The sequence below is a fragment of the Alligator sinensis genome, unplaced genomic scaffold, assembly GCF_000455745.1.
Source record: "Alligator sinensis unplaced genomic scaffold, ASM45574v1 scaffold138_1, whole genome shotgun sequence".
Classification (NCBI taxonomy): domain Eukaryota; kingdom Metazoa; phylum Chordata; order Crocodylia; family Alligatoridae; genus Alligator; species Alligator sinensis.
Genome location: NW_005841862.1, coordinates 3,754,977 through 3,782,104, shown reverse-complemented (window position 1 = coordinate 3,782,104; position 27,128 = coordinate 3,754,977). Strand labels below are relative to the sequence as shown.

The window sequence follows — 27,128 nt, the reverse complement described above, 5'->3', positions numbered from 1 at the left end:
ATCCCCTACCTGTCCTTCCCCGTGGCCGTGCTCTGCCTCTTCCTCAACACCTTCGTGCCAGGGCTGGGTAAGCAGCCGCCTGCGGGCGGGCGGGCACTGTCCCGGGCGCCGCCGCCGCTGCTTCCTTGCAGAAACTTCCAGCCGGGCCGGGGCGCTGGAGGGGGCGCGAGCGGATCGGACAGCTGGAGCTGGGGACGGGGCTGCATGCCTCTTTCCAGAGGTTGCCTGAGAAATGTGTGCGTGTGTGGGGGGGAAGGTGTATGCCTCCCTCCAGATGTTGCCGTGGGGCACCGCTGGCAACTTCTGCTGCCCCGGGCAGTCCCCGTCGATCCCGAGGTGTTGCAGGGGGCAGGGAGCCGCGGGGCTCTCCGGGGTGCCTCCTCCGCGCTGGGGCACAGCTGGGCTTCCCGCTGCCCTCGCGGGCACTGCTTCTCCCAGGGCTCCTGGCCGGGCGACACTGGGCACTGGGCAGCCTCTGCCCCCGGCCCCTTCATCCGCCTCTGGGGAAGTGAGCTTCAGCTCCCGGAGCTTGTGCTGAACGTGTGTGTGTGTTTGTGTGTGTGTATGGACACACACAGCACGAGCTTTGGTGAGTTGTTTCTGCGCGTGTGTGTGTGCGCACATATACACATGTGCAAATACAAACTTTGGCAAGTTGTGTGTGTATATCCTTCTGTGTGTACATGTGTGGGTGTGTACATGTATATGCACACTCGCATGTCCAGCATAAGCCTTGGCACATTGTATGTGAATGTGTATGTGTGTGTATACATGCATATGTATGGGTATACACACACACACACAGAGCACAAGCCTTGGCAAGTTGTGTATGTGTGTGTACACATGTGTATGTATGTGTATATACACACAGAGCACAAGCCTTGGCAAGTTGTGTGTGCATGTGTGTGTACACGTGTGTGTATGTATGTGTATACACACACAGCACAAGCTTTGGCAAGTTGGATGTGTGTGTGTACATGTCCGTATGTGTATATATACACACACAGAGCACAAGCTTTGGTGAGTTTTGTGTGTGTACGTGTGTGCATACATGTATACACAGCACAGACTTTAGTGAGTTGTGTGTATTTACACACACACACACGCACACACACTGTTAGAAGATACAAGTCTGCCCTGCCTTCCACCTGACTTGAGCCTGATAGGGCTAGCTTGACTCCACTGGATTGGGCTTTCAGCCTCTCATTGCCTTGTCCCTGTGCTTTGTGTGTCTGTCTACTGTGAGACCCAGTTGCTTACTCTGTGGCTTCCCCGTCCCCTCTGCGTTACAAAGTGAACTGCTGGGGATGGGGGCGGAAGTTGTACTAAAAAGAAAGGCATTTTTAGAAGTCACTCAGAACCAGCTATCATCAGCTGCCTTTGTCACTTCCAGCCCTCTCTGTGCATAAAGGAAGAAGATGTCACTTCAGTCACATCGGTATTTTCCACCTGCTGGAATCAAAGGGTATTTTCTGCTCATCTGTTAAAACAGGAATGAGATAGCATGAACTGGATTACCTCTGTACTTCACTTGGTTTTAAATGTAGTGATGGAAATGCCACAACATTAATTTTTACAGGAGCCCAGAAAACCATGGCGAAACTGAAATACCAACTGCCTGTCTGTGCCCTATTCTGTTTTTGCTCCAAGGTACCATCTGTAAGAAGTTGTGGCAAGACAGACTCAGTAGTCTAGCAAGCAATTTGTTTCATTTTTATAAGAACATAAGAACTGCATCTACTGAATCACACCATAAGTCCATCGTGCCCAGCATCCTGTGTCACACAGTGGCAGGGCAGATGGATATGACCAGGATTTTTTCTACTGTTCCTCTCTCACTTGCAGCTTTCAGCACGAAGTCTAGGAGTTCTGATTCATTATTATTATTATTAATTATTAATAATTTGTTTCCACCCTTTGGACCCTTTATTTTTCACATCAGGTAGGGATTTCAAAGTCTCTTTCATTCTTTGGATGGTGTACAGCATTGATCATCAACTAGGGTGTCATGGCACCCTGTGGTGCCCTAAGATCTTTTTAAGGGTGTTGTGAGGCATCACACAATATTAGCATTGTTAGGTGTGCAAACATGTTTCACAAGATAGACCCAGACATTTCAAATACAAATCCACAGCATTAAAAACATTCTGTCTATTATGGTGTCTCAGAGTTCTTTGCGATAGAAAAATTGCTCTGTAATATTTCTGTATTCAAAAAATGGGTGACAAATTATGAGTTGGCATTATTTGAGAGGTGCCTTGAGTCAGAGGAGGGGTGCCTTTAGTTAAAAAAGGTTGAGAACCGCTGGTGTACAGTCTAGAGGCAAAGGCAGGGGACTGGATTTTAGGATTCCTTTATTCTGACAGCCTGTTTCTCATACCAATTCAGAGTGAGCATGGTCCAAGCCATTAAGGGCACATTTTCAGAAGTGTCCGCTGGTTTTGTTAGCCAAAGTTTGAGGTGCCTAACTTGAGAAACTTTATTCCATCTGAAACAACTGATATCCATGAAAACTGAGTGTTCAACACCTCTGAATATCAGACTCGAAAACGTAAAGAGGACATCCCAAAATTATGTCAATATTTTATGCTTAAAAATATTGGCATTCCTCAGTTACCACTTTTTAAAAATAGGTGTCTTCATCTACTAAAATGCAAGGCCATATGGATTGGAGAGTTTAAGAACCGCAAGGACTCATGAAGTGCAAGGCTAAATCTTGGTTTCTTAGCAGAAAACAAAGAAAGAATTAAAAAAAAATCAGGAACAACCCATTCCTCAAATCTCCTAAATCAGCCTGTATCTTCCTTATTGCAGTTCCTGCTGATCTTTCCTTACTAGATCTGTCTCTCTGGAAACTATTGGGCACATCTACACATGCATTAACACGCTGTAGTTACTGTGCATTAAGTTTAGCACTAACTCCATATGCAGTAACTGGCACTACTGTGCAGTAGTGCCAGTGCACGCCTTTTTCGTGACACTAATGCACAGTAGGCTAATTCTGCTGCGCATTAGCATGCCTTTTGCCATGACACACTAATGCACAGTAGAATTAGTCTACTGCAAGGGCAGGCAATTATTTTGGGTGGAGGGCCGCTTCCTGAGTTTTGGCAAGCTATTGAGGGCCGCATGACAGGCAGCCTGGGGCAGATAAATATTAATTTTCTAAATTTTTTAGGGGGTCAGATAGAATGGCCTAGCTGGCCGCATCCGGCCCATGGGCCACATTTTGCCCACCCCGGTCTACTGCGTATTTAGCATCTAATGTAGACACACCCACTGTTTTATAAAGCCTGATTTCCCTACTTGCCCTGCTCTTAAAGAGACAGTATTCAATCACATGTTTGCAGCTGGGTTTCTGTGGCTTAATTCTTTATGATATATAAAATATTTTTCATTTCTCATATTAAATATAAAGTTCTAAGTACACCAGATGTAACATATGATATACTAATATCACAATGTGTGTGCTGTTGAAAAATAACAGATTTATTGCAAACACAATGATAATTAATTATTTTTAAAAAAATAATCATTTTACTCTGAAATTAGCAGCACCAGGATCATGTTTCCATGGTCCAGTATCACACCCTTCAGGTATAATGTATTCAAGTTGTTTGCATTCAGCCTCTTGAAGAACATAGATTAATGGACCATATAGGAACACTCCATTTGACTACCTTAATGGCTCTTTACTGCTATCCATTTTAATTTAGTTTCCTATTTTCCCTCAGAAAAAAAATTGAAAATCATTATTTTTTTCCTATCTTATTGAATATATCTTTCACATAAAAGAAAAGCAATAATAGAAGTATAAGGAAAAAATAGCAAAAGAAAGGCTTCTCAGCTGAATATATTATTTATCCATTAATGTTGGGGAACTATGACAAGCTTTTCTAGGATCCTCCAGAAATTCCCTCAGCATTTTTCATGGGCCACTGGATGAGGATAGATGGGACTAGCAGCATCTCACATTCTTTGCATCTGTTGCCAGCCCAGCACTGTTCCCAACTACCAGATGCATCAGAGAGTCCCTTCTAAAGGTGATCAGTGCCCTTTCTTGATCAATGTCCTTTGTTGCTTCAGCCAGACGAGGTCCCTGAAGGTTGACAGTAGGCAGTCCCTCCTTTCTGGGGGCTAAATATGTTGCTGTTGCGGAACTCCCAGTCCTTGCCAACCTGGGGCCTGGAGACTATAGTTGAGCATATTATGCTAGCATCAGTCAGTTGGGCCAGCACAGTGTTTTTCTTTCTTAAGATCCCTAGATTTTTCAGATTCCTTCTCTCATTAATATGCTAACTGGACCACTTCCTGTGTTTATTTTCTGCTGCAGAAGTCACAAATGGGGTTCCCACTGACAAAATCATACACTTGCATATCAGGGCAGATTTTAGCTTTTAGTTGGGTGTGTGAAGCACAGCACTTATTCTGTAAGTAAGTGAGCCAGTCCTCTGATGAAGCTGGTAACATCCTACACGGTTCATAGAGCTTTTGCCCAGGGAATAACAAGGCACTCAGCAAGCCAAGTTGAATGTAGCTTTTGACACAGTTTCAGCCAAATCCTGGTAATACCCCTCATACCCCAGAGAAAGCAGCAGGTACCCAAATCTGTTCTAAGGGGCATCTAGTGCAAGATAGATCCCATCATCTCATGCTAGGATAATGCCTCAGTTTATTTCTTTGTACTGTGCAACATTTGTTCTCCCTTCCTCCTCAGGGGTTCATTCACATCTACTGTTGTGCTATCATCTTGTCTCTTCTATGGGCACTCATCAAAACTAGGGCCAGCTATACTCTTTACCTTTCAAATCATGCCTCACGTATTCACATTGTGTTTCTAGTAATGAGTCGCATGTTTCTGCTTCACTTTCATGCACTATAATGGGATACTATTTGATATGCTGGCTCTGCATTTGTGATCTTGACACATTCTCCTCTTTAATCACATATAGGACTACGCCTTTTACAACCAAAGCTGTGTCATATATTACAACTCTTCTCTCCCGCTATACAGTTTTGCTATCTGAGTGTCATCACAGTGTCAAAATCAGCTTGGTCTTGTGATTCTTATGATCTGGTCCAGGCTTCTCGTGTGAAAATCCTGATATAAAATGAGACCACAACAGGAGTAGAAGTTATTAGGAACTCAAATCCTGCACTCTCTGTTCCACTGAAACTTTCACTAATTGTATTAATATATTAAATATTTTTAAAAATCTTCATCTCAGTTATTTTTATTAGGGACCTGATTAGGTCTTTATTAGGACCTCATAAGGGACCTGTTGAAGGGCATTTAATGCCTAAAAGCATGTCCAGCAGCTTTCCCAACTAAACAGTTGGTTCAGTAAGATAGCACTAAAAATTCTTGCCTCTCATCTGTTTCCTAGACATTTTTGGCAATGATACTCCAACCCTACTTATCTTTATTTCTGAGTCAAGAGCCGAAGGGTCTGTTTTCAGACACTGCTAGTGGCCTGCTGTGTGACCTTGGTGAAGTCACTTGAATGTGCTATGCCTCTTCTCCCTTCTGTCCTGTCTTTTGTCTGTTTAGATTACAAGGTCTCCAGGGAGGGATTTTACTCTATGTATTTTCACAGTGCTTGGTACTTTGGGGCATAGCATAGGTTGGGGCTGGGAGGTGTTACAATAATAGAACTAATTAGTAACAACAACATCCATCTGCCATTGATTAGTTTTTAAAGGGGATTATGCATTTTACTCTATAATGGCCAAATTTTTTCATGAGTTCATCTTGATATGTCAGGAGGGATTCTACAGCGTTTACATACACTTACTGAACAAGCATCTTATGCTGCTCACGGAGGTGTGAGTTGTTCAGATTTAAACCATTTCCCTGCACTTGAACCTGATAGCATTATATATCATATTCTTCTCTTGTTCATGTAAGAACAGATTTGCTTGACTTAAAACAGAATTTGTGCTTCTAACTGGCTGCAAAATACATGTACTGTTGGCCATGCTGGAAAACTTACAAATCCTGAGTCTGATCCTGCTTCCAATAAATTCAACAGCAAAACCCCTGTTGGCTGCAGTGATAAAGGATCAGAGCCAGGACAGGCTAAAATGATACTTCACTGATAGGAGATTGTTGCATATTTCACCTGGTTGGGTGGAAGGCATATTTGCACTTCCTTTAGGAAACAGTGGGTGGATCTACATATGCATGAATGCACTTTTACTAATACACACTGAAATTAGTACCTCGATTTTAAGTACTAAATAAATGCATATTAGGTTGTGCTAATGTGCAGTAGCGCAAGTGCAAGCGCACACTTTTTAGGTGATGCTTAACGCGCAGTAGCCTGTTCTACCACATATTAGCATATTAGCATGTTTTTTTACACACTGCTTTAATGTGCAGTGGAATAGGCTACTATGCATTAAGGTGCACATGTGGACATGCCCAGTGAAAGTCCTTGACTTTGAGCTATCAATCCTTTCTCCATATATTTGCAGGAAGTTGTTATTCGTGTGCAGACTCTTTGGTGCAGTTAAAATAAAGGGAATGGAAGCTACCAGAGCAGATGAGAAAGTAGGGAGCAATAAATAAAGGCAAGAGTTCTACCTCTTGAAAACCAATGAAGTTGATTTGTTCATTAGTTCCTGGCACACAGAAATAACACCTATATAGTGTCTGGGCAATGACGCAGACCAATAAATGCAGGGACAATTTGTCATCATCTTAAAACCTCTCTTTCCTGAAAGAGACTCTGCTGAGTTAAAATTAGAATTAAAAAATTCTGTGGTATGTTAGCATATAAAATCAGAATTTTAGGCATCCAAATTCCCTGCTATTTCTTACGCTGTTTATGTTTACCCTTGATCTATTTGTGGCAGTGAAAATAGGTTAGTCACTTTCTCTTTTGCATATGATGAATTTGTTTTCAGTTAATTTCATGCAGCCTCATAAGACTGTAATTTTGGGGGAATGGCTGCAAATTCTTAAGAGTTTTTTTTATTCACATTCATATTGGAATGTTACAAAAATGTATGGGGAATTAAAACAGCTTTGCTAAAATATAACACTTGTGTCCCATACAACAGAAGGCCCATTAAGTCATCTCATTTTACCCTGGTATTTCAGAATGTGTGGTATTTTCAGTTGCACACTAATTGGATTATTTGTGATACTTTGACACAACAGTTTGAGGCTTCCAAGGGACCACTGTAATGTACCTCAGCTGCAGCTGTCATAACTCCATCTTTATGATAGTACAAGGCAGGCCATAGAAATACTGGTGGTGTCACAAATACAGGGCTATAAAAGGAACAGATACAGAATATGTGGGAGAACAGAGAGGACCAAAGTACTGTTACAGTTGCATTTCAGGACCAGAAGTTAGAGAATTTGGCTTTTATTTCCAACTCTGTAACTGATGCTTTAACAAGGTGCAAATAGCTGCTTTGAAATCAATGAGGTTTACTTGTAATCCCAAAGTAAGGACCTCAGGAGGAGACCAGTAAGCCCGAGGGCTAAATCCATCCCCAACCAGCCCTGAGAGTGGCAGAGCCAAAAGAGCTAGCTGTAAGACTCATCACAGTGTCCTCTGATCAATAAATCCTGCTGTATTTAGCAGTGTATGTTTCTATCCAGTATGTGCTGCAGATGGCAGATGGGATGAGGGGCTGGCCATGCCCTTTAGCTGGCAGACTATGTTCTCTTGGAGCTGCCATGTGCCAGCCAGCGTGGGAGTAGATCTGGCTCTTAACCATTCCCTGAGCCAATACACTGAAATCTTGTCCTCCTGTCTACCTGTTTCTCTTCCTTTAACTAGTGTGTGTCTTTGCATGTATACACACTTGTATGCACATGCATGTACCTGGGATGGAAGAAGACAACTGGAGGCAAATACTAAAAGTAAATCATCTGGGGCACATGACTTAGGAGGAGAGGCTGAGGGAACTGGGTTTATTTAGTCTTCAGAAGAGAAGACGGAGAAGAGATTTGATAGCAGCCTTTTAACTACCTGAATGGTGGTTCCAAAGAGGATGAAGCTAGACTGTCTCAGTGGTGGCAGATGACAGAACAAGGAGCAATGGTCTGAAGTTACAGCAAGAGAGGTTTAGGTTGGATATTAGGAAGAACTTTCTCACTAGGAGGACAGTAAAGCACTGGAACAGGTTACCTAAAGAGGTAGGTGGTGGAAGCTCCATCCTTCAAGGTTTTTAACGCCCAGCTTAACAAAGCCCTGGCTGGGATGATCTAGTTGCAGATGGTCCTGCTTTGAGCAGGGGGTTGGACCAGGGACCTCCCCTTACAACCCTAATTTTCTATGATTCTATCTGAAAATATGAGTTATTCTCCCACGTGACCCCTCCTGTAAGGAAGGCATGGACTTTTGGGTTACAACTTGTATAGCAGACTTTTATGCTAGGGTAACTGACATTAGTAGCATAAAATAAGGTTTGGACAAGATGGAGGAAACACCCACCCATAACCCCTGAAGATCCCAGTAGAAGGACCTGGGGACACCACTCTTTGACAGAGAGAAGGAAGATTCCCTCCTGCTGTGAATTCTCCTGTATCTTGGATGTTTCATCTCCCTGTCACAATTCTGCCACCTGCTTGTTCAATTTGCAGGCTCCTTGTTGAAGTTCCAGGCCAGCTGGTGTCAATTGGTCCATTGACTTGAATGTTTGATTTATCAAAACCAAGGATTTGCCCACGGGCTCTAATTACAGCTGTGTGACAAAGGGCCATTTTGAGCAGATGAGAGGCTGTGTGCACAAGCTGAGCAAGAGCATAAAACATACCCCTCAGAGAAGTCCGAAGAATGAAACCTGTGCAAGAACATCCATATTCATTTTATTTTTGCTGTCAGATCAATTAAATGGATGTCACAACACAAAGTCCCTTCTCTTTCTTTCTAATAGCACCTCAGTCAAAAGACAGAATTTGAAAAGAATGTCGTGGCCACTTCTAGCACAGGGTTAAAATACTGCAACAAGTATATAGAATTTTCAGACATTTGTGCATGGATATCATGAATTTTTTGTGGTGTTCATGATCTTCTATTATTGTCCTATGCACGTGAAAATTAGTGCTTTTAATGGGTTTGCCTGAAAGTTTCTGCAGTGAAAAGGACTTGCAAATACTTGCACAAATCCGTAACCCATATGAAGACCCACGGTAAAAGTCTCAGGCACAGGCATCTATCTTCAAATCCTTTGTCTGCATTTGCACTGTCAAAAAAGGAGCCGTGCAATTCATTTTTGGTATCCCAGGGTGCACCTCCAGTAGTGACAGCAGTGTTAGGCTTTGTCATGTACATAAGTCTCACAGTGTGGTGACATAAGAGTGTCTGGAGTACACCTGACCTTGTGTACACTATAAGCACATCCCACTAAACACCCCCTTCTGACAAAACCTTGGTTTTGCCTCCTTCTATTTAAAATCATTGCAGTCAGACCAGAGAGAATACTAGCTTAGGCTACCTATTGCATATCAGAAGATATGGCATCAAAGAGCTAGTCAAAGTGAATGGGTCTGGCATATATTTGTAACATCGAGTTTTGGATAATCTGGAAAAAAGACAAGCTTGAAAAAATCAAAACTACTTCACAATTAATTTGAACGAAAGTCATCCAATAAATAATTTATTCCCACAGTTCATTCCAGCAGTATAAAAGATCAAAAGAGGATGGGGCTTTGGCCATGCTGAGTGCCAGGAGGTGGAACTCGCTCCTTAATGATAGCCAACTCTGCCCACTTCTTCCGATGTTTAAATAGCTACTCAAAGCTGTGTTTCTCCCCTAGCTGTATTTTATCATGAACATGGTTGTCCCTATATTTATTACCTTCCTTTTCCTAATCCCTTTCTCACTGTTTTGGTATTTCATTTGTTTTTGTTTTTGTTTTCTTTGTCTTTGGCTTTAAAGGGCTGATGATTAATCACAGGGGTCTTGTCAGTTTATTATAAAACAATGTTCCAACTGCCTTGGCAAGGACAAGCATGGATTGTCCTTTACACATGCACAAATATATGCATACATATTGCTAAAACAGGGAGGCCCTGATCCTCACTGAGGGCGTAGTCACAATCACCATTATCGTTATTCTGTTTATTTTTTGTACTTCACTCCACTTGGACAGTAAAACATATTAGTCAGTTTGAATTTCGTTTATAATGACTCATCAGTCAATTTCATTTTCTGGTTGTCATGCCCTAACCCACTGTGCAGTATTTTGATTGCAGATACTGCCAACCCTGTTTAAATTAAACAAAGAAATATCCCTACAGACTCCACACCCTATTTTCATCAAAATAGAAACAAAAGGAATGAATCAAAACATTCCCATTTATTTCCCCAGTGCCATAGGCATACACCACGTTTAACAAATGCAGAAGACAGGGTTTGCTGAGCATCTTGCCATTTTCATTCTTTAGTGTAATTTAGACAGATACTTTACAAAGATTGAGGCTGAAGACAGATACAGACAAAAGGAAGAGGAGATCAGTGATTAAATAGCTAAATGAATGAAGTGAGTTCTAAGAGGGGATGGGGGGGAAGCTCTTCCAGATGCAGGGTTCGACAAGACAGAAAACAAGAGTCAATGATAGGATGAGAAAGGAGCATTCAGGCATGAGGGCTGCACAGAAGGGGATGAGGAAAATACTTTTGACTGGAGAACTCTGGTTATACTGGAAAGCAGGGAGAAGGTGGTCGTATTTGTAGGACCTTGAATACACAGCTCTCCAGGGCTTTAAAAAAAATTGGTAAAGGTTGTAGTGTGAAATGATATTATCACCTCTGTTTTACTGATGTTGTGATGGAGAGCATTTGTGGAACTGCTTGAAAGAGTCAAGGGAGACTAGGAAACAGAACCTAACTCTCCTGGGTCCTCCCTTCCCCACAAACTACCCTCCCTCTCCTACATATACATACGTACACCTGGGGGTCCACAGCCTGGACAAAGCACATGGGTGGATTTGAGAGCTATTGCAGAGGATGATTTAATAACACTTGAGAGATCCTGGGGTAAGAAAGAAAGCAGGGAATCTTAAATAACACCAACAGTGTGGGGAAATGTGAGATGACAGGAAGAGCAGAATTCATGGTAGGTTTCATAGATTTCATAAACTTTAGGGGCTGGAAGGGATCCCGTGAGATCATTGAGTCCAGCTCCACCACCACAGGCAGGAAGTCAGCTGGGATCAAGTGACCCCAACAAGAAATACATCCACATGTTTTTTGAAAGAGTTCAGAGTAGGTGCTTGTACCACCTCCAAGGGGAGTTTGTTCCAGACTCTGGACACTCGCGCTGTAAAGAACTTTTTTCTTATGTCTAGTCTAAATTGGCCTTCCTGGAGTTTATGGCCATTAGACCTTGTTATCCCTTGGGGAGCTCTGGTGAACAACTGTTCTCCCAGGTCCTAATGTACCCCTCTTATGTAATTGTAGGCTGCCACCAAGTCCCCTCTGAGCCTTCTCTTTTCCAGACTGAAAAGTCCCAAGTCCCTCAGCCTCTCCTCGTATGGCCTGCTCTCCAGGCCTTGGATCATATGAGTGGCTGTCCTCTGGGCTCTCTCAAGCTTTTCCACATCCCTCCTGAAGTGGGGGCCCAATACTGGATGCAGTACTCCAGCTGTGGTCTCACCAGGGCCGAGTAAAGTTGGAGGATGACTTCCCTGGTTTTGCTTGAGATGTATCAATGGATGCACGCCAGAGTTTGGTTGCTTTGCCAGACACAGCATAGCATTGGTGGCTCATAGTCATCATAGAATCATAGGGCTGGAAGGTACCCCGAAGGATCATCGGGTCCAGCCCTCTGCATGAGCAGGAAAGACATCTGGGGTCACCCAGCCAGGTGATCATCCAGTCTTCTCTTGAAGACCTCTAGGGTAGATGATTGCACCACCACTGGGGGGAGCTTGTTCCATAGTCTGGACACCCTGGTTGTAAAGAAGTTTTTCCTAATGTTCAGCCTGAAACTAATCTTCCAAGAGTTTGTGGCCATTGTTTTTAGTTTTCCCCCAGGGCACCCTGGTGAACAGTTGTTCACTAAGCCCCTGATGTACGCCTCTGATATAGTGGTAAGGAGCAATCAGGTCCCCTCTCAGCCTTCTTTTCTTTAGGCTGAAGAGTCCGAGATCCCTCAGCCTGTCCTCATATGGCTTGCCATACAAGTCCCTGATCATGCAGGTGGCCCTTTTCTGGACCCTCTCAAGCTTTAGTACATCCTTGTTGATGGGCGGAACCCAGAACTGGATGCAATACTCCAGCTGCGGCCGCACCAATGCTGAGTAAAGTAGAAGAATCACTTCTTTGGATTTACTGGAGATGCATCAATTGATGCACGTCAGAGTTTTATTGGCCCTAGGAGCTACTTCGTCGCATTGCCGGCTCACATTCATGCTGGGGTCTATTGTTACCCCCAGATTCCTTTCATTTGTAGTGCTGGTCAGGTTAGCAATGCCCAGGCTGTAGGTGTGCTGGGGGTTCTTCCTTCCCAGATGCAGCACTTTGCATTTCTCTACGTTGGACCTCATCTGGTTCCGTTCTGCTCAACATGCCAGCCTGTCTAGGTCTGCTTGTATCTGCAGCCTATTTGTGGGTGTGTCCGCACAACCTGATATCTTGTGGTCAATCAAGACCCCCAAGTCCCTTTCACTCGTGGTGCTAGCAAGCATAGCACTGCCGAGCCTGTAAGTATGTTAAAGATTCTTCCTACCGAGGTGCAGCACCTTACACTTCTCTACATTGAAGGCCATCAGATTTTGGTCGGCCCACCTTGAGAGCATGTCCAAGTCGGCCTGTATCCCCAGCCTGTCCTGTGATGTGACCACCTTCCCCATAATTTGGTATAATCGGCAAACTATGCCAGTTCACATCTGACTCCCAAATCCAGATTGTTAATGAAGATGTTAAAGAGTACCGGCCCAAGTACCAAGCCCTGAGGGACTCCACTGGTCACCCTGCACCACGTTGATTTGCTCCCATCAACTAGTACTCTTTGGGTCTGACCCCATAGCCAGTTACCTAGCCATCGGACTGTAAGATGATCAAGGCCACAGTTCCCCAGCTTAACCATGAGGACATCATGGGGAATTAAGTCAAAGGCTTTCCTGAAATCCAGATATATGATATCCACATTATCTCCCTTGTCCAGGGCATGTGTTACTAGGACATAGAAGGAGATGAGGTTGGTCAGGCAAGACCTGCCAGTCACAAAGCCATGTTGGCTAGCATTCAGATGCTTTCCTTCTGTTAGACTGGTGTTGATGGATCCCTTGACAATTTTTTTCCAGGGACAGACTTCAGACTGATTGGTCTATAATTCCATGGGTCATCCCACCTCCCGTTCTTGAAGATAGGGACCATGTTAGCTTTTTGTGAGATGAGGTTGGTCAGGCAAGACCTGCCAGTCACAAAGCCATGTTGGCTAGCATTCAGATGCTTTCCTTCTGTTAGACTGGTGTTGATGGATCCCTTGACAATTTTTTTCCAGGGACAGACTTCAGACTGATTGGTCTATAATTCCATGGGTCATCCCACCTCCCGTTCTTGAAGATAGGGACCATGTTAGCTTTTTGTCAGTCTTCTGGGACCTTGCCCAAGCACCACAAATTTTCAAATATCTTTGCCAAGGGGAATGCAATGATGTCTGCCAGCTCCTTCAAGACTCGCGGGTGCATTCTGTCTGGGCCTGTGGACTTGTGAATGTCCAGTTTCTCAAGATGTTCCCTCACCTGATCCACGTCAATTTTGGGCCCGTCACCCACTCCCAGAATGGTTTGTATCCTTTTGGACAGTGTGCTCCCCTTGGGAGGGTGAAAAACCAATGCAAAAATGTCATTTAGGAGATTGGTCCTTTCTTGGGTGTCAGACGTCAGTTTCCCCTTAGATATCATAGGGGCCCAGTGTTATCTTTCTTCTTTTTTCGACTTCCCATATAACTGAAGAAGGACTTTTTGTTGTCCTTGATTCCTGTAGCTAGCCTGAGTTTGGTTTGTGCCTTGGCTTTTCTGGACCACTCTCTACAGGTGTGGGCGAGTGCTGAGTAGTCCTCTTTGTGATGCTTCCTGTTTTCCAACTGGAGTAGGCTTCTCTTTTGAGTTTAATGAGCTGCAACAGTTCCTTGTTCAGCCAAGGGGGCTTCCTTGCCTGTTGACTGCATTTCTTGCAGGATGGAATGGCGTTCCTATGTGCTTCAAGGATTATGTTTTTGAGAGATGACCATTCCTCGTGTACTCCCTTTTCTAGATGGCCTCTAATAGCCTGACTGACCAATTCTCTGAGTTTGCAAAAGTCAGCCTTCCCAAAGTGAAGGACTTCTGTTTTACTGAGGGGCTTGCCTGCTCTTCAGTGAACTAAGAAGGTAACCAATTCATGGTTTCTGTCACCAAACTTTCCCTTGATCTTCACATCGCTCACCGGGTCCTCCCCTTTGGCCAGGACCAGATCAAGCAGTGCCTCTCCCCTAGTCAGCCCATAGACCTCCTGTGTTATGTAGAGATCATCAATGCAAGTGAGAAAGCTATGCGACCTGTCAGATTTGGTCATGCGCTCATCCCAAGAGATGTCAGGGAAGTTGAAGGCCCCCATGACAATCATGCATCGGGAGTGTGTGGTCTCGACCAGTTCCCTATTGAATTCCCGATCTAGTTCTTCCCCTTGGTGGGGAGGTCTATAGTAGACTGCTACAAGTATGTCACCCTCCCCATGTTCTCCCTGTATTTTGACCCAGGGAGTCTCAAGACACCCTTCCTGGTTAGAAAACTCAATCTGCAGGAAAGTGAATTGATCCTTGACAGAGAGAGCAACATCCCCACCCCTTTTCCCCAATGGTCTCTCCTATACAAGGTGTAATCCTTTAAAGATTGATGAAAACTTTGTTCTACAGGTGACTTGAAAAAGGAGAAAGGATGGATCTAGTGCCCCTTTCTTTATGGCCACTGGCAGACATTAATTTAAAGACATGATGGGACTGGATGCATGATCAATGATCACACCTCCTGCCATGCCACAGATCCCAATAATGCCATACTGCCATATGCCATATTGCTGCTGCACAGGGAACCTGGGATCATGATCCCAGGCTCTCTGTGCACCAGCAAGTAGCAAGTTTCACTTCCATGAACTTCTGTACTGGGAGTCCTGTCAACTGATCAGCAAACTCAGCTGTGGAGAGCAGACTGGAGTCTTGAGGGCCTTTGGTGTGCTTCCAAGGGTGGGAGCACTAGCCACATGTACAATTTAAGGCACATTGGGAACCACAGAGTTATTACACATATTTTGTGTAATAACTTTGCGGCTTATCCCCTGCTTTATCTCACTATTACTGTATTTACTTGAATCTAAGACAAGACTCCCCCCCACTCCCTATCAGCATTGGGGGGAAAAGCCCCTTGTCTTAGATTTGCATACAGAAGGTGGGGGGCAGGCAACTGTGGGTCTGAGACTGGTCCAGATTGGGACCAGAGTCAAACCTAAAACAGCCTCTTGATCATGAACAACTGGTGCCTCCCGAGACTGGGGAAGCACCATGGCAGTGAGCGGGGACTGCCTGCAGCCACTAGTGTTGGTTTTGGGGATGGGGGGGAGGTGGTGAGTGGGGACTGCCTGAAGATGCTGGCAGCTGCATTGGCAGTGAGGGGGGGCAGGGGGATGGGTGGCAAGTGGCAACCGCCTGCAGAAGCCAGCAGCAGCTTTGGCAGCAGCCAGTCTCAAGGATGGCATGTGCCATATGCCCCCCCATACCCTCCTACGCATCACCTATGCTTCTGCTCCCCCCTTCCCTGCTTTCCCTTTGCAGGTTCTTCCCCTCTGGTTCCTCCTCCCCTTACTGTCAGGTGCATCTTAGCTCCAGCTTTAGCTGGGTTCCCTCCCTGGCAGAGACCATGTTGAAACTTCATCTCCTGCCTGGCCAGTGAGCAGTGCCAACACTGCTACATGACCTGCCAAGGGCTGAGCTTCCACATGCTGTGCTACAAGGAGAGAACGAAGCCCAAGCAGTGTCTAACAGTAAGGGGAAGGGAGAAGGCAGACGTGGGAGAGTGGGGCTAAAAAGGCAGAGACTGGGGATTGGCAGGGGGCAGAGGCTGTGGAGAGCTGGAGTAGCAGGTGTAGATGAAAGGGGAGCAGGAAGGTTGCAGGGGGAAGAAGTGGGGAGGCAAAGGGCAAGGGGGCTGCCTGATCCCCTTCCCCAATCCCTCCTAGCCACTGCTTTCCATGCTGTAGCAGGGTGGGGGATGAATATAAGACAGTCCTCCAATAATTAGATTCTGTATCTGGACAATTATAACAAATGTGTAAGCTTTCCATATATAGAATCTAATTATTGGGGGATCATCTTAAATTCAGGGCCATCTTAGATTTGAGTAAATATGGTACTTGAATGAATGTTTGGCTGGGTCACCAGTTAATCATGTCTTAAGTATAACCTCTGCCAGGGACTTACAAGGCATAAAGCCATCATGACATTTTAAAAGGTTTATTTAAAAAAAAAAACCAACAAAAAAATTGTAGGTCTTGTCTAAGCACATATTAGCTAGAGCAATTTAGTTAAGTGAGTACAACTGTGGTAGCATAGACATTGATACACATGTGTGTATACTTACACCTATATCAGTACAATGTATTTCTAGAATAAGTAATGGCAATATAAGCACATCAGTAATGGTGAAAATTTCTTCCAAGCTAAGCATTGTGACAGTATATCAATACAAAAAAAGAACAAAGAAAATCACCCTGCAAACTGATAGTACACAAGCAGTAGTGTAACTAGAGTGCATCAAGCAGGACACTCACTCCAGGCACCAACTTGGGCGGGGGCAGGCAAAATCATCCCTCAACCCTGACAGCCTTTGCTAGAAGCCAGGCAGCCCTGTGCCTCGGGCTGCAGCAGGCTTGCCGTGTAGTGGCTGCACCAGCCCCATGGCACAGGCTCCCCGGGGACTGTCCCTGCTGCCCTATTCACTTCCCCCACCTAGATAGTGGGTGCAGAACTGCATTTCTCATGGTAAAAATCCTGGGAAGGGTGCCATCAGTTTAGCCCCTCACCTCCATCCCACCCCCAGGACTGGAGCAGCTGCCAGGGGGCACAGAGCACCAGGGAAGGTAAGATTCTTTCTCCCCTTCCCCTCCATTACCTTCCCCCACCCCCAGTGGTCAGCACTCTGCCCAGGGCATTGCAGAAGCTCACTATGCCCTCCTGCACAACTGTGAGTAAACTAGGACTTATGATATCATGAATGCCAAGGCTAGATTTCTTTGGTTTTGCTGAAGGTACCCAATATGGGTTCAGTGTTCACATTAATTGAAAGGGAGGAGAGTTTCAGTTTAAGAAAGAGATTTTCCCTGCATGTTTTTGAGTGGTTGAGTTAAAGTGATATCACAAAAACAAAAGTATTTTAAAGTCTGAATCAAAGTTTCATTTAATTATGCTTCATTTATTGGTGTTTCTGCTGTTTTAAATTTATGAGGTTTCGCAGCATGTAGATGGTTTCAGGAAAAACAGAGTAGATGAGATCTGAATTTCTAATTTGAAGTACAAGGAGAAACAATTCTTTCAACTGCTCTGTCTCTCTCACTCTCTTCCTTTTATGGAAAAACCATCTTAGGTCTTTTTATAAAGACATGAAAAAGCTCATTTTCCCCCCACTCTTTCAGGTTGCCTAAAAGAAAACTCAGTGTTTGGTCTAAACTACTTGACGTTGCCCCTCAAAGGGCTTGTCTAATTACCATGGCTGTTGCAAGCCTCAAAACATTTTTTTGTTTTTCTTTGAGCCCCAACACCTGGAATCTTATTTAAAAAGTAAGTTTCTAGCCCTTGCAGTTGTGGAGAAATAATATGAATGAATATATCACTCCTAAAGGCTAGAAAAACAAGACAGCATATAGAAAGAACAAATTATTATTTAAAATAGTCATGATTTTAGGAGCCTGCCCCATGATGTTTAAATAAAGTTTTTGGGGTTTGCAATATTGCACAAGATTTTGTAGACTCGAGTGAAATGATTGGCAATTATTGACACTTACCCACTAGTACATGGCCGGGCTATTACTTTGGGTGGAGGGCCGCTTACTGAGTTTTGGCAAGCCATCGAGGGCCACATGACAGCAGTCAGGGGCAGATAAATTTTAATTTTCTAAATTTTTTAGGGGCCCCGCAGGCCAGATAGAATGGCCTGGAGGGCTGCATTCGGCTCGCAGGCCGCATTTTGCCACCCCTGCACTAGTACATGCTCGGCTGGACAAAACCATAAACATTTTTTGTTAGTGAACTTTGCAGACTAATACATGCAAGTGAAGTAGTTAATTAACATTAATTGGCTACCCCTACCCAGAGGATATGTCTAGAATGGCATGGTGCCAGATGTGTCCTAGGCACATACCAAAAAGCAGCTGTATGATCTACTCAAAGTGCACAGGAAAAGTAAGGTAGTTTATACCATGGATATATGAACTGGTTAACTGATAGCAAGTCAAGTTGTCCTGGCTTTCAAAAAAAAGCTTGAGAAGATATGTTGTAACCTCTAAAAGGAGATGAGGCGTGCTGGAATAGTGACAGACTTACCCCCAGACAAATCAGGGACAGTATTCTCACACTTCCAAACACTTCCAGTGCACGACTTACATGTCTCACACTTCCAAACACTTCCAGTGCACAACTTACATGTCTCACACTTCCAAATGTATGGCCCATGGTTTGTATATAGCTGCCACAATGTAATTTACTTCAGAGCTGTCTGAAGCTGCACTTCCAGTCATGTGCTCATAGCCTCACTCCACCCTGGAAGGCACCTTGCAGGGGCCACACTCTAACAGTTTCCACATAGGGAGTTAATGCTGAGTAGCTAGTGTGCCTGACGTTATTTTGCAGTAACTCTTCCAGGTAGATAAAACTTGACATGCGTACTCAGATTTTGTATTTGTACAATCACTCCTAACACCTTTAGAAATGCTAATTTACACCTACCACAAATGCCTGAGCCCTCAGTGAACCACAAGCACTTATGAACATCTACAATGAAATTTAGAAATGCATTTGTCCATTAATTTGTGCTAACTGTCAGTTAGCTCCAGTTACATCATGACTAAAACACTAGTGAAGGCAAAAATGATTTTGTTGCAAATTTTATAAAGCAAGCAGACCAACCTACAAAGCAGCCTGGGAGTCAAGTACCTTACAACTTCAGAAGAGACTGAATTTTTAATGAAGATTCACAAACTAAGTCACAGTGAGCTACTATTATAAATTTACTAATTTAAAAAAAATCTTACAAAGTTTGAATCATAATATTTGCACAAAAATATTTTACCTGGTAAGAAACTTACATAAGCCCTAACGTGTGCCAGAAACTTATCATGCTGACATTAAGATTTGCTTTCCTAAATATAACATTTTAAACACCATCTAACAATATCATGAAATAAATCTCTAGGCTAGATTTCTTTTCATTAGGTAAGTAAAAAACCAGGTTGTTTTTACAAATCTGTATTTTAAATGCATTAATAGAATGGATTTGGATTTCATAAATGGGTTTTGTTAATTTGCTATTTTTAAAATACTTGTGAGACCTTTGCTGTTGCCATGACAATTTCATTTCCATAAACATGATTTTTGTGTGTGTGCATATTCAGGGTTTATTTGATATGCAGTGTCGGGAAAAGTAGGAGGCAATCTGGCACAAGAGTATAGGAATTACCATTTCAAATCACACCAGTGGCCCATGTCATCCAGGATCCTGTCACTGGCAGCGGCCAGTACCAGATGCTTCACAGTAGGGTGCAAGAAACACCTCTAACAATGATATAATAATTTACCCAATAAGCAAAGTTTTTTTTCCCTTTCCCCTATGCAGTTTGTGGCCTAGGATTAGGAAGGCTTGGTTTCTTCATATGTATTTATACTTGCTAGGGGTGCACCGATGAAGATTTTTTTTGGCTGACACCAATGGCCAGTTATTAACCAGTTGTATCGGCAGATACCGATCCGATAGCCGATATGCAGCTCAGCAGCTTGGAGAGTAGTGTGCAGCTGGTAAGTCTGTCGGGGGAAGGGGCCTGGGGGAGGGAAAGGGTGTGGGGCCTCCATAGGGAGGGAGGGAGGGAGTGGGTCTGGGGCAGGGGCAGGTACTGCACAGCCGGGGCGGGGCATGAGACAGAGCCACGGGCAACTTGTCCAGGAGGCAAGGGGGGGCTGGGGAGGCGTCTCCCACCACTGTGCGCATCCCTAGGGGAGGCTTTGGGGGCATGTGCATGGGGCAAGGGTGGGCTGCCCGCTGCGGGCTTGAGGCCAGGGACAGTGCTGGCCTCTTCCCAGCGGGGGGCTGGGCTGAGGCTGCATTTGGGACAGGCGGGGACAGGAAGGGAAGTGGGCAGCCTGACCTCACCCCACACAAAAATCTTGGGTACACATGCCCCCCATGCCTCCTCCAGGGGTGCGTGCACAGTGGTGAATCTCCTCTCTCCTCTCCCTCCCCAAACCCCTGCCCCCGCTCCCCTCCCCGATGAGCCTCCCATGGCTCTGCCCCACAACTCCCCCAACCCCACTCCCTGTCTCACCATGGGGGCCTCAATGTGTCCCCCCATGCCCTTTCTCCTCTACAAACGTACTGGCCGGATGCTGCTTTTCAGGCTGCATTCCTGGCCACGTGCATGCTATGGCTGCGCATATGCATGCACCATTTATCGGTGACATTATTGTTTACACCAGCTAAAAGAGCCGATTGCCAATAATGTCAATTTTCCTTTTATTGGTGTTGATCCAATTCATAGATTCACAGATTCCAGGGTCAGAAGGGACCTCAGTGGGCCATCTAGTCTGACCCCTTGCCCCTGGCAGGCAAGAAAAGGGTCACCAAATCTGGGATCATGTGATCCCAGCCAGGTGCTCCTCTTGAAGACCCCAGCCAGTCTCCTCTTGAAAACCCCCAAGGATGGGGCAAGCACCACCTCCCTTGGAAGCCCATTCCAGATCCTGGCAACCCTGACCATGAAGAACTTTTTTTCTAATGTCCAGTCTAAACCTTCTCTCCAGTAGCTTACAGCCATTGTTCCTTGTAAACAGATCGTCTCCTACTTCTTGCTGCTCTCCGCTTATGAATTTGTACACCGCCACTAGGTCCCCTCTCAGTTTCTCTTGGAAAGGCTGAAGAGGTTAAGGTCCCTTAGCCTTTCCTCGTAGGGCCTCCCCTGCAGGCCTCTAATCAGACAAGTGGCTCTTCTTTGGACCCTCTCTAGGTTGTCCGCATCCCGCTTGAATTGCGGCATCCAGAACCGGACACAGTACTCCAGCTGCGATCTGACCAGTGCCGCATAGAGAGGGAGAATCACCTCCCTGGACCTATTTGTGAAGCACCTACGGATGCATGACAAGGTGCGATTGGCTCTGCCAACTACTTCATCACACTGATGACTCATGTTCATCCTGGAGTCAGCAGTGACTCCAAGATCTTTTTCTGCCTCAGTGATGCCAAGAAGGTTGCCCCCCAGCCTGTAGGTATGATGGCAGTTCTTTCTCCCTAGGTGCAGCACCTTGCACTTGTTCTTATTGAATTGCATCCTGTTGATCTCTGCCCATTTCCCCAAGCTGTCTAGGTCAGCCTGGATCCAGTTCCCCCTCTCCAAGGTGTTAGCTTCACCCCATATTTTTGTGTCATCTGTGAATTTGGACAGGGTGCTTCCCACCCCCTCATCCAGATCACTGATGAAGATGTTGAACAGCATCAGTCCCAGAACTGAGCCCTGAGGGACTCCACTGCACACATCTTTCCAGGTTGACACCGACCCATCCACCACCACTCTCTGAGTGCGATCCTTGAGCCAGTTTGCTACCCAGTCTACCGTATAATCATCCAAGGCAAATCTCCTCAGTTTATTTATCAGGATGGTATGGAATATCGTGTCAAAGGCCTTTATGAAGTCCAGATAGGTAATATCCACCTCGACTCCTGCATCTAAACATTTGGTGGCCTTGTCATAAAAGGAAACTAGGTTAGTCAGGAAGGACCTGCCTGCTATAAACCCATGTTGGCTGCCCCTCTGCATCACATTAGCCAGCGGGCTCCCACAGATGTGTTCCTTGATAATTTTTTCTATGATTTTACCAGGGATAGAGGTAAGGATGACTGGTCTGTAGTTCCCCGGATCTTCCTTCCTCCCCTTCTTTAATATTGGGATGACATTGGCCTTCTTCCAATCCTCTGGAACCTGACCCGAGCACCATGAGTGCTCATATATCCTTGCCAGTGGTTCATATATGACACTCGCTAATTCCTTCAATACCCATGGGTGGAGTCCCTCTGGTCCCAGTGATTTGAACATGTTCAGCCCCTCCACGTGTCTTTTTACCATGTCGGCACTGAACATTGGTCGGCTGATGTTCACCTTGTTGGTGTCTGTGGTGCATAATGTTTGTCCAGGTTCCTATTTAAGAAGAAAGAGGCAAAAAACTCATTGAAGAGCTCTGCCTTGCCCCTGCTATCTGTCACTAAGCCCCCCTGCCCATCTTGTAGTGGTCCTATGCTAGCCTGTACCCTCTTTTTGCTCCCAACGTCCCTAAAGAAGGACTTTTTATTGTCCTTAATCCCTGCCACTAGCCTGAGTTCTAGGGCTGCCTTGACCTTCCTGACTGACACCCTGCAGGCACGGGCCAAAGAAGTGTACTCCTCCTTGCTAGCTACCCGCTGCCTCCACTTCCTGTGTGCTTCTTTCTTTGCCCTTAAAGTATGGATGACTCTAGTCAGCCAAAGGGGTTTCCTGGTCCCTTTGCTCCCTTTCCTCTGCCATTGGATTGTCTCACTTTGAGCCCAAAGGATGGTTTCCTTGAGGAATGACCACCCACCCTGAACCCCCAGAGCATCTAGGCTTTTGGTTCCTAGTACCCTGCTAACCAGTTCCCTGAGCCTATTAAAGTCAACCTTTTTAAAGTTTAACACCTGTGTCCTGCTGGGTATAATGCTCGCCCTTCTCTGGATAGTGAATTTTATCATTTGGTGATCGCTATCCCCTAAGTTGTCTTGAATCTGCTACTTAGGACTGATATATCAGTACACCTCTAATATAATTACTATCATATAATGGTGGAAATTCACTTAGTCCATATGTCTCTCTCAGCCCCTTTTTGAATGTTAAATGTCTTGAGAAAAGGCTGAAAAATTGATTCTAAGAATCCTAAACCCAAATTATTACTGAAAGCACAAGTGGAACTGAAAGGGCTGCATATAAGCAAAAAAACCCCACAAAAACCCTGTAGGGCTACTTAATGTCCTGACTTTCCATTGCTTTCCAGTCTTTCCTGTGGTTTTGGAGTAGTCAGTAGGTTTATGATTATGAGAACACACTGGTCACTACTTCATGTGTTTGTGACAGATGCCAAGAGTGTGGCTCCTTTCCAGGCAAGTGACTGCCAAGATACCCATGCCCCGCTTTGTATATTTCTTGGTGTCATTCCCAGCAGAAACCAGGGCCTCATGCCAATCTAATTTTGATCAGATTTGTTCTCAAGTTATGCAGTGTTAGATCAGGCCCAGTGACTTCAGTGTGGTAAGGCTGCTCAGGTACACAAGGATTTTCTGGATCAGGCCCTATTTTCTGGTCCAAGTGTGAAAACACTGCCAAGACTACCCATATACATTTCAGTGATTGCAGTGTTTTCATCATGTGTATTTGGAATAAAAGGAGTGAAGGCGTTTTTGAGCTCTGCCTTTGACAAACAAACTATGATTAATGTCTGAGAGGAATTAAAAGGGGATTTAGAGGTAAAATGTTTAAACATTTTAGGAGTAACTAATATATTTGATTTCAGTGTCAGACAGCTCTTTGTGCTTACAGAGAACGTCGCTTGTGTGAATTAAAAGGACCAGGGAGCTGCTTGGGAAAACTTGTATAGTGTACAAGCAGCAGAGTCTGTATAGGGTGACTGAAATGAGGCCAAAGCCTCATTCCCTTATTTTCACTGTTAAAACCATTACATTTAGCATGGGCATCTGAGCACTTACCTAATTCTAACACTGGAGCCAAGGGTATGACACAGGTGTAACTGAGAAGGGTGGGTTTTCCTGACTCACAGTGAAGAAGACAACTCTGCTGAGATGGACCTAATCAGTAGTGTAACAAGGGCAGGCTAAGTAGGGCACTTGTCACAGGTGCAGACTTAGAGGGGGCACAACAATTCCCCCCCCACCCTGGGAGCCCTTGCTACAGCAGAAGAACCCTTGGCTGCCTGGGCACAGAAGTTGGGCAGCCCTGCATTCTGTAGCATATGGGGCTGCTGCAGCTGAGGACCAAGCCTACCACATACTGCCTGCACTAGCCCTGTGGCACAAGATCCCCAGGGGCTGTCCCTGGAACCTGTTCACTTCCCACTCCTAGATATGTTACTGGGCATGGAGCTCTGTCTCCCATGGCAAAAATCCTGGGGAGAGGCGCCATTCAGTCCAGCCCTGCATCCCATTACACTACAGGATCCAGAGCTGTCTAGCTTCGATGGATGGGCAGCACAGGGTTGTGCCTACTGTAGCCTCAGCTATAGCAGCATGAGTACATGCTACAACAGCCAGAGAATCAAGCTGGCTGATGCAAGGGTAGGTAAGAGATGGGGTAGTATTTATCCGCCCCTTGCCCCATGTCACAGTGGTCAACACTCTGCCTAGGATGCTGTAGGATCTTGCTATGTCTCTGGGCTGAATATTCTTTTAGACAAATTCTAACACATGCTGCAGTGGCCTTGCTCACAGACCTCAGGGATTGGCTCCTCAATTAATATAAACTAGTACAACTCCATGGAGGGGCAGCACTCGATATTCATTTTGCACTGGTATAAATGACTCCACAAATGCAGGGCAGTGCTGACTCATGCCCACAGTGTAATTAGAGGTAAGGGATTCTGTGGATCTGGCCTGCTGCCTGACTGTTTAGACACAGATGGATTCAAAGAGTAGGAGTTCTGCAGTTGAAGTGCACAGTGTGGACATCTGAAAATCTGTTCCAATAACATGACCCTTGAGTAGTTCCTTTGCAAAACATTGCAAGTGAGAGTAGAATTTGGCCATTTGTGGGGTGCACAGTTAGTGGAGCTATGGGTTGACTTATACTGGCAGAAGCTACGGCCACACTCATGTCACAAGGAGAAGGAACCAGTACTCAGTGTTTTAAAACTGCTAAAAGCTTGGTCACTGCTCTTTTAAGAATGCTTTCAAAGAGCCAATCACGTGACAAATATAATTTCTGTCTTTACCTTTTAGTGCATTTATAAGTTGAAACAGAATAGACTAGTGATTCCCAAAAAGTATGCTGTGAGTACAGTGGAAGTGTGCTGCGAGATCCCCCTATATGAGGAGGTAATGGTTTTTCTCTCCTGTCCAGCAAACTATGCCTGCCCCAACTATTCCAGCAGTACCTGAAGCTGCCCCTCTGGGCATTGCCACCATTGCTACTGCCTTCCCGCACTGTTCTCCACCCCCAGACAGCCCCTGTGCTGCCTCCCTCCCCCCCGCAACATTCCCAGCAGCACAGTGAACAGGTGGGCAGGTTAGAAGATGCACAGAAGGAGCCATGCTTTGCAGCCCAGCTTGTCCCTTCCACTCCTCCCCTACTCCCAGGGCCTACAGAAGTGGGTAACAAGGATTGTCACCAGTATATGAGATGCTGCCAGAGCAGCCTTAGCAGCAGGGGTAGAGAGCAGATAGTGGAAAGAGCAGGGCACAGCCGGGTGAGGACCTCCACTGCCTTTAAGTGGCACCAGCTAGATCAGTGATTCTCGACCTTTCTTTAGCCTTGAGGACCCCCTTCATATCTTTCCTGAATGTAAATCTCTCTCTGTTTTTCAGCTGGGGTTCCAGGAAATTCAGTAAAGTTATGGCATTATTGTTTAACAGTACATCTCAGCACTGGTGCAATTTCCTCTGATAGGGGAACAGAATATGTTACAGGTTTTGGAGGAAGGGAAAAATACACACACACACACACGCACACACGTTTTTAGGTGTAGGAGTGAAATGTGCCACCAATTCTAATCCAGAAAGAAAAGTGTGCCCCAGGTATCAAAAGTCTGGGAAACACTGGAACAGACCCTGACTAATTTTCACTAATGGCTGGGAAGCACATTGACAATTATTGTATTTTCTAAATGAGAGAACAACTAAAATTAAAAATCCAAGGATAATGCCTCAGAAAATGGATTCTGTTCTTTATTTGACAAATGTGATTTAGTTTTAATTATTTATGGCACTTCATGGCATACTGGTAAATGTTCTCTAGTATTTTTTGTAAAAGTAATGAAGCATTATAACAGAAGACCTCATTCCCCTGACTGCTATTAAATCTTCGCTAAGAAGTGTGAGGAGGCTGCTGATTATAGTGTGTGAAGCACAGAGTAGGTGGTTTAGCAAAGTTCTCCTGGACTATTGTTGTGATTATTATTATTTGTAGCACAGAGGCATGAAAAGGCTCCAACCAAGGTTGGGCATTCGCTAAAAGAGGATTATGCTGTACTCTAAAAGAAAGGTTAGGCAAGACAGGGGCCCTGCACTCGAAATTCACTACAATCTAAATAGACAGAAGTAGGATTGTTTTTTCCATTTTGTAGGTGTGGAAACAGCTCATAGAACTTAAGGGTGTGCGTAGACGAAACAGGGGCTGTAAATTAAAGTGGTGGGTTTTAAAAAACACCACTTCAATTTAGAGCTGATTAAACCCCCGAGTCATGCGCACCCTTTGCTGACTTACCTGCCTCTCTGGCAGGGAGGGGAGGGCAAGCTGCCAGTGGGTGGAATGGTCCTTGGGCTGTGGGGGTTGGGGGGCGGGGAGGCTAGTGGGTACCTCTGTAGCTGCTGTGGCCCCCCCCCCCCCCCCGGCGCTGCCCCCCCCCCCCCCCCCCCCCCCCGGGTGGTACCCGCCCGCAGGCACCCAGCTCAGGCAGTCCCAAGGGGCACCGCAGCTGTGGAGGGAAACACTGGGACTCTGCGCAGCTCAGGCAGGGAGGCTCCAGTGAGGGTGGGAAAAAAGATCTGGCTCGCCATTTCTCTTGAGCAGAGCTGCTTTCCCGGGCTGCTGCCAGGCTCCCTGCAAGGCTTCCTGCAGAGCTGTGGAGCTGCACAGAGCCTGGTGCTTTGCTCCACGGCTGTAGGGGCAGCAAACTAAAAGTCCTTGAAGGAGTT

General features: G+C 45.3%; 1 protein-coding gene across 1 annotated transcript in view; it reads left to right on the top strand.

Moving 5' to 3' along the window:
* Positions 1 to 3: 3 nt before the first annotated feature.
* Positions 4 to 27,128, top strand: part of STUM (stum, mechanosensory transduction mediator homolog) — a gene marked incomplete at its 5' end in the record, with an annotated part of 97,552 nt that continues 70,427 nt past the window's right edge. The window contains one exon of the mRNA XM_025216402.1: positions 4 to 67. Coding sequence (XP_025072187.1) covers positions 4 to 67 — 64 coding nt within the window. The remainder of the gene's footprint in view (positions 68 to 27,128) is intronic.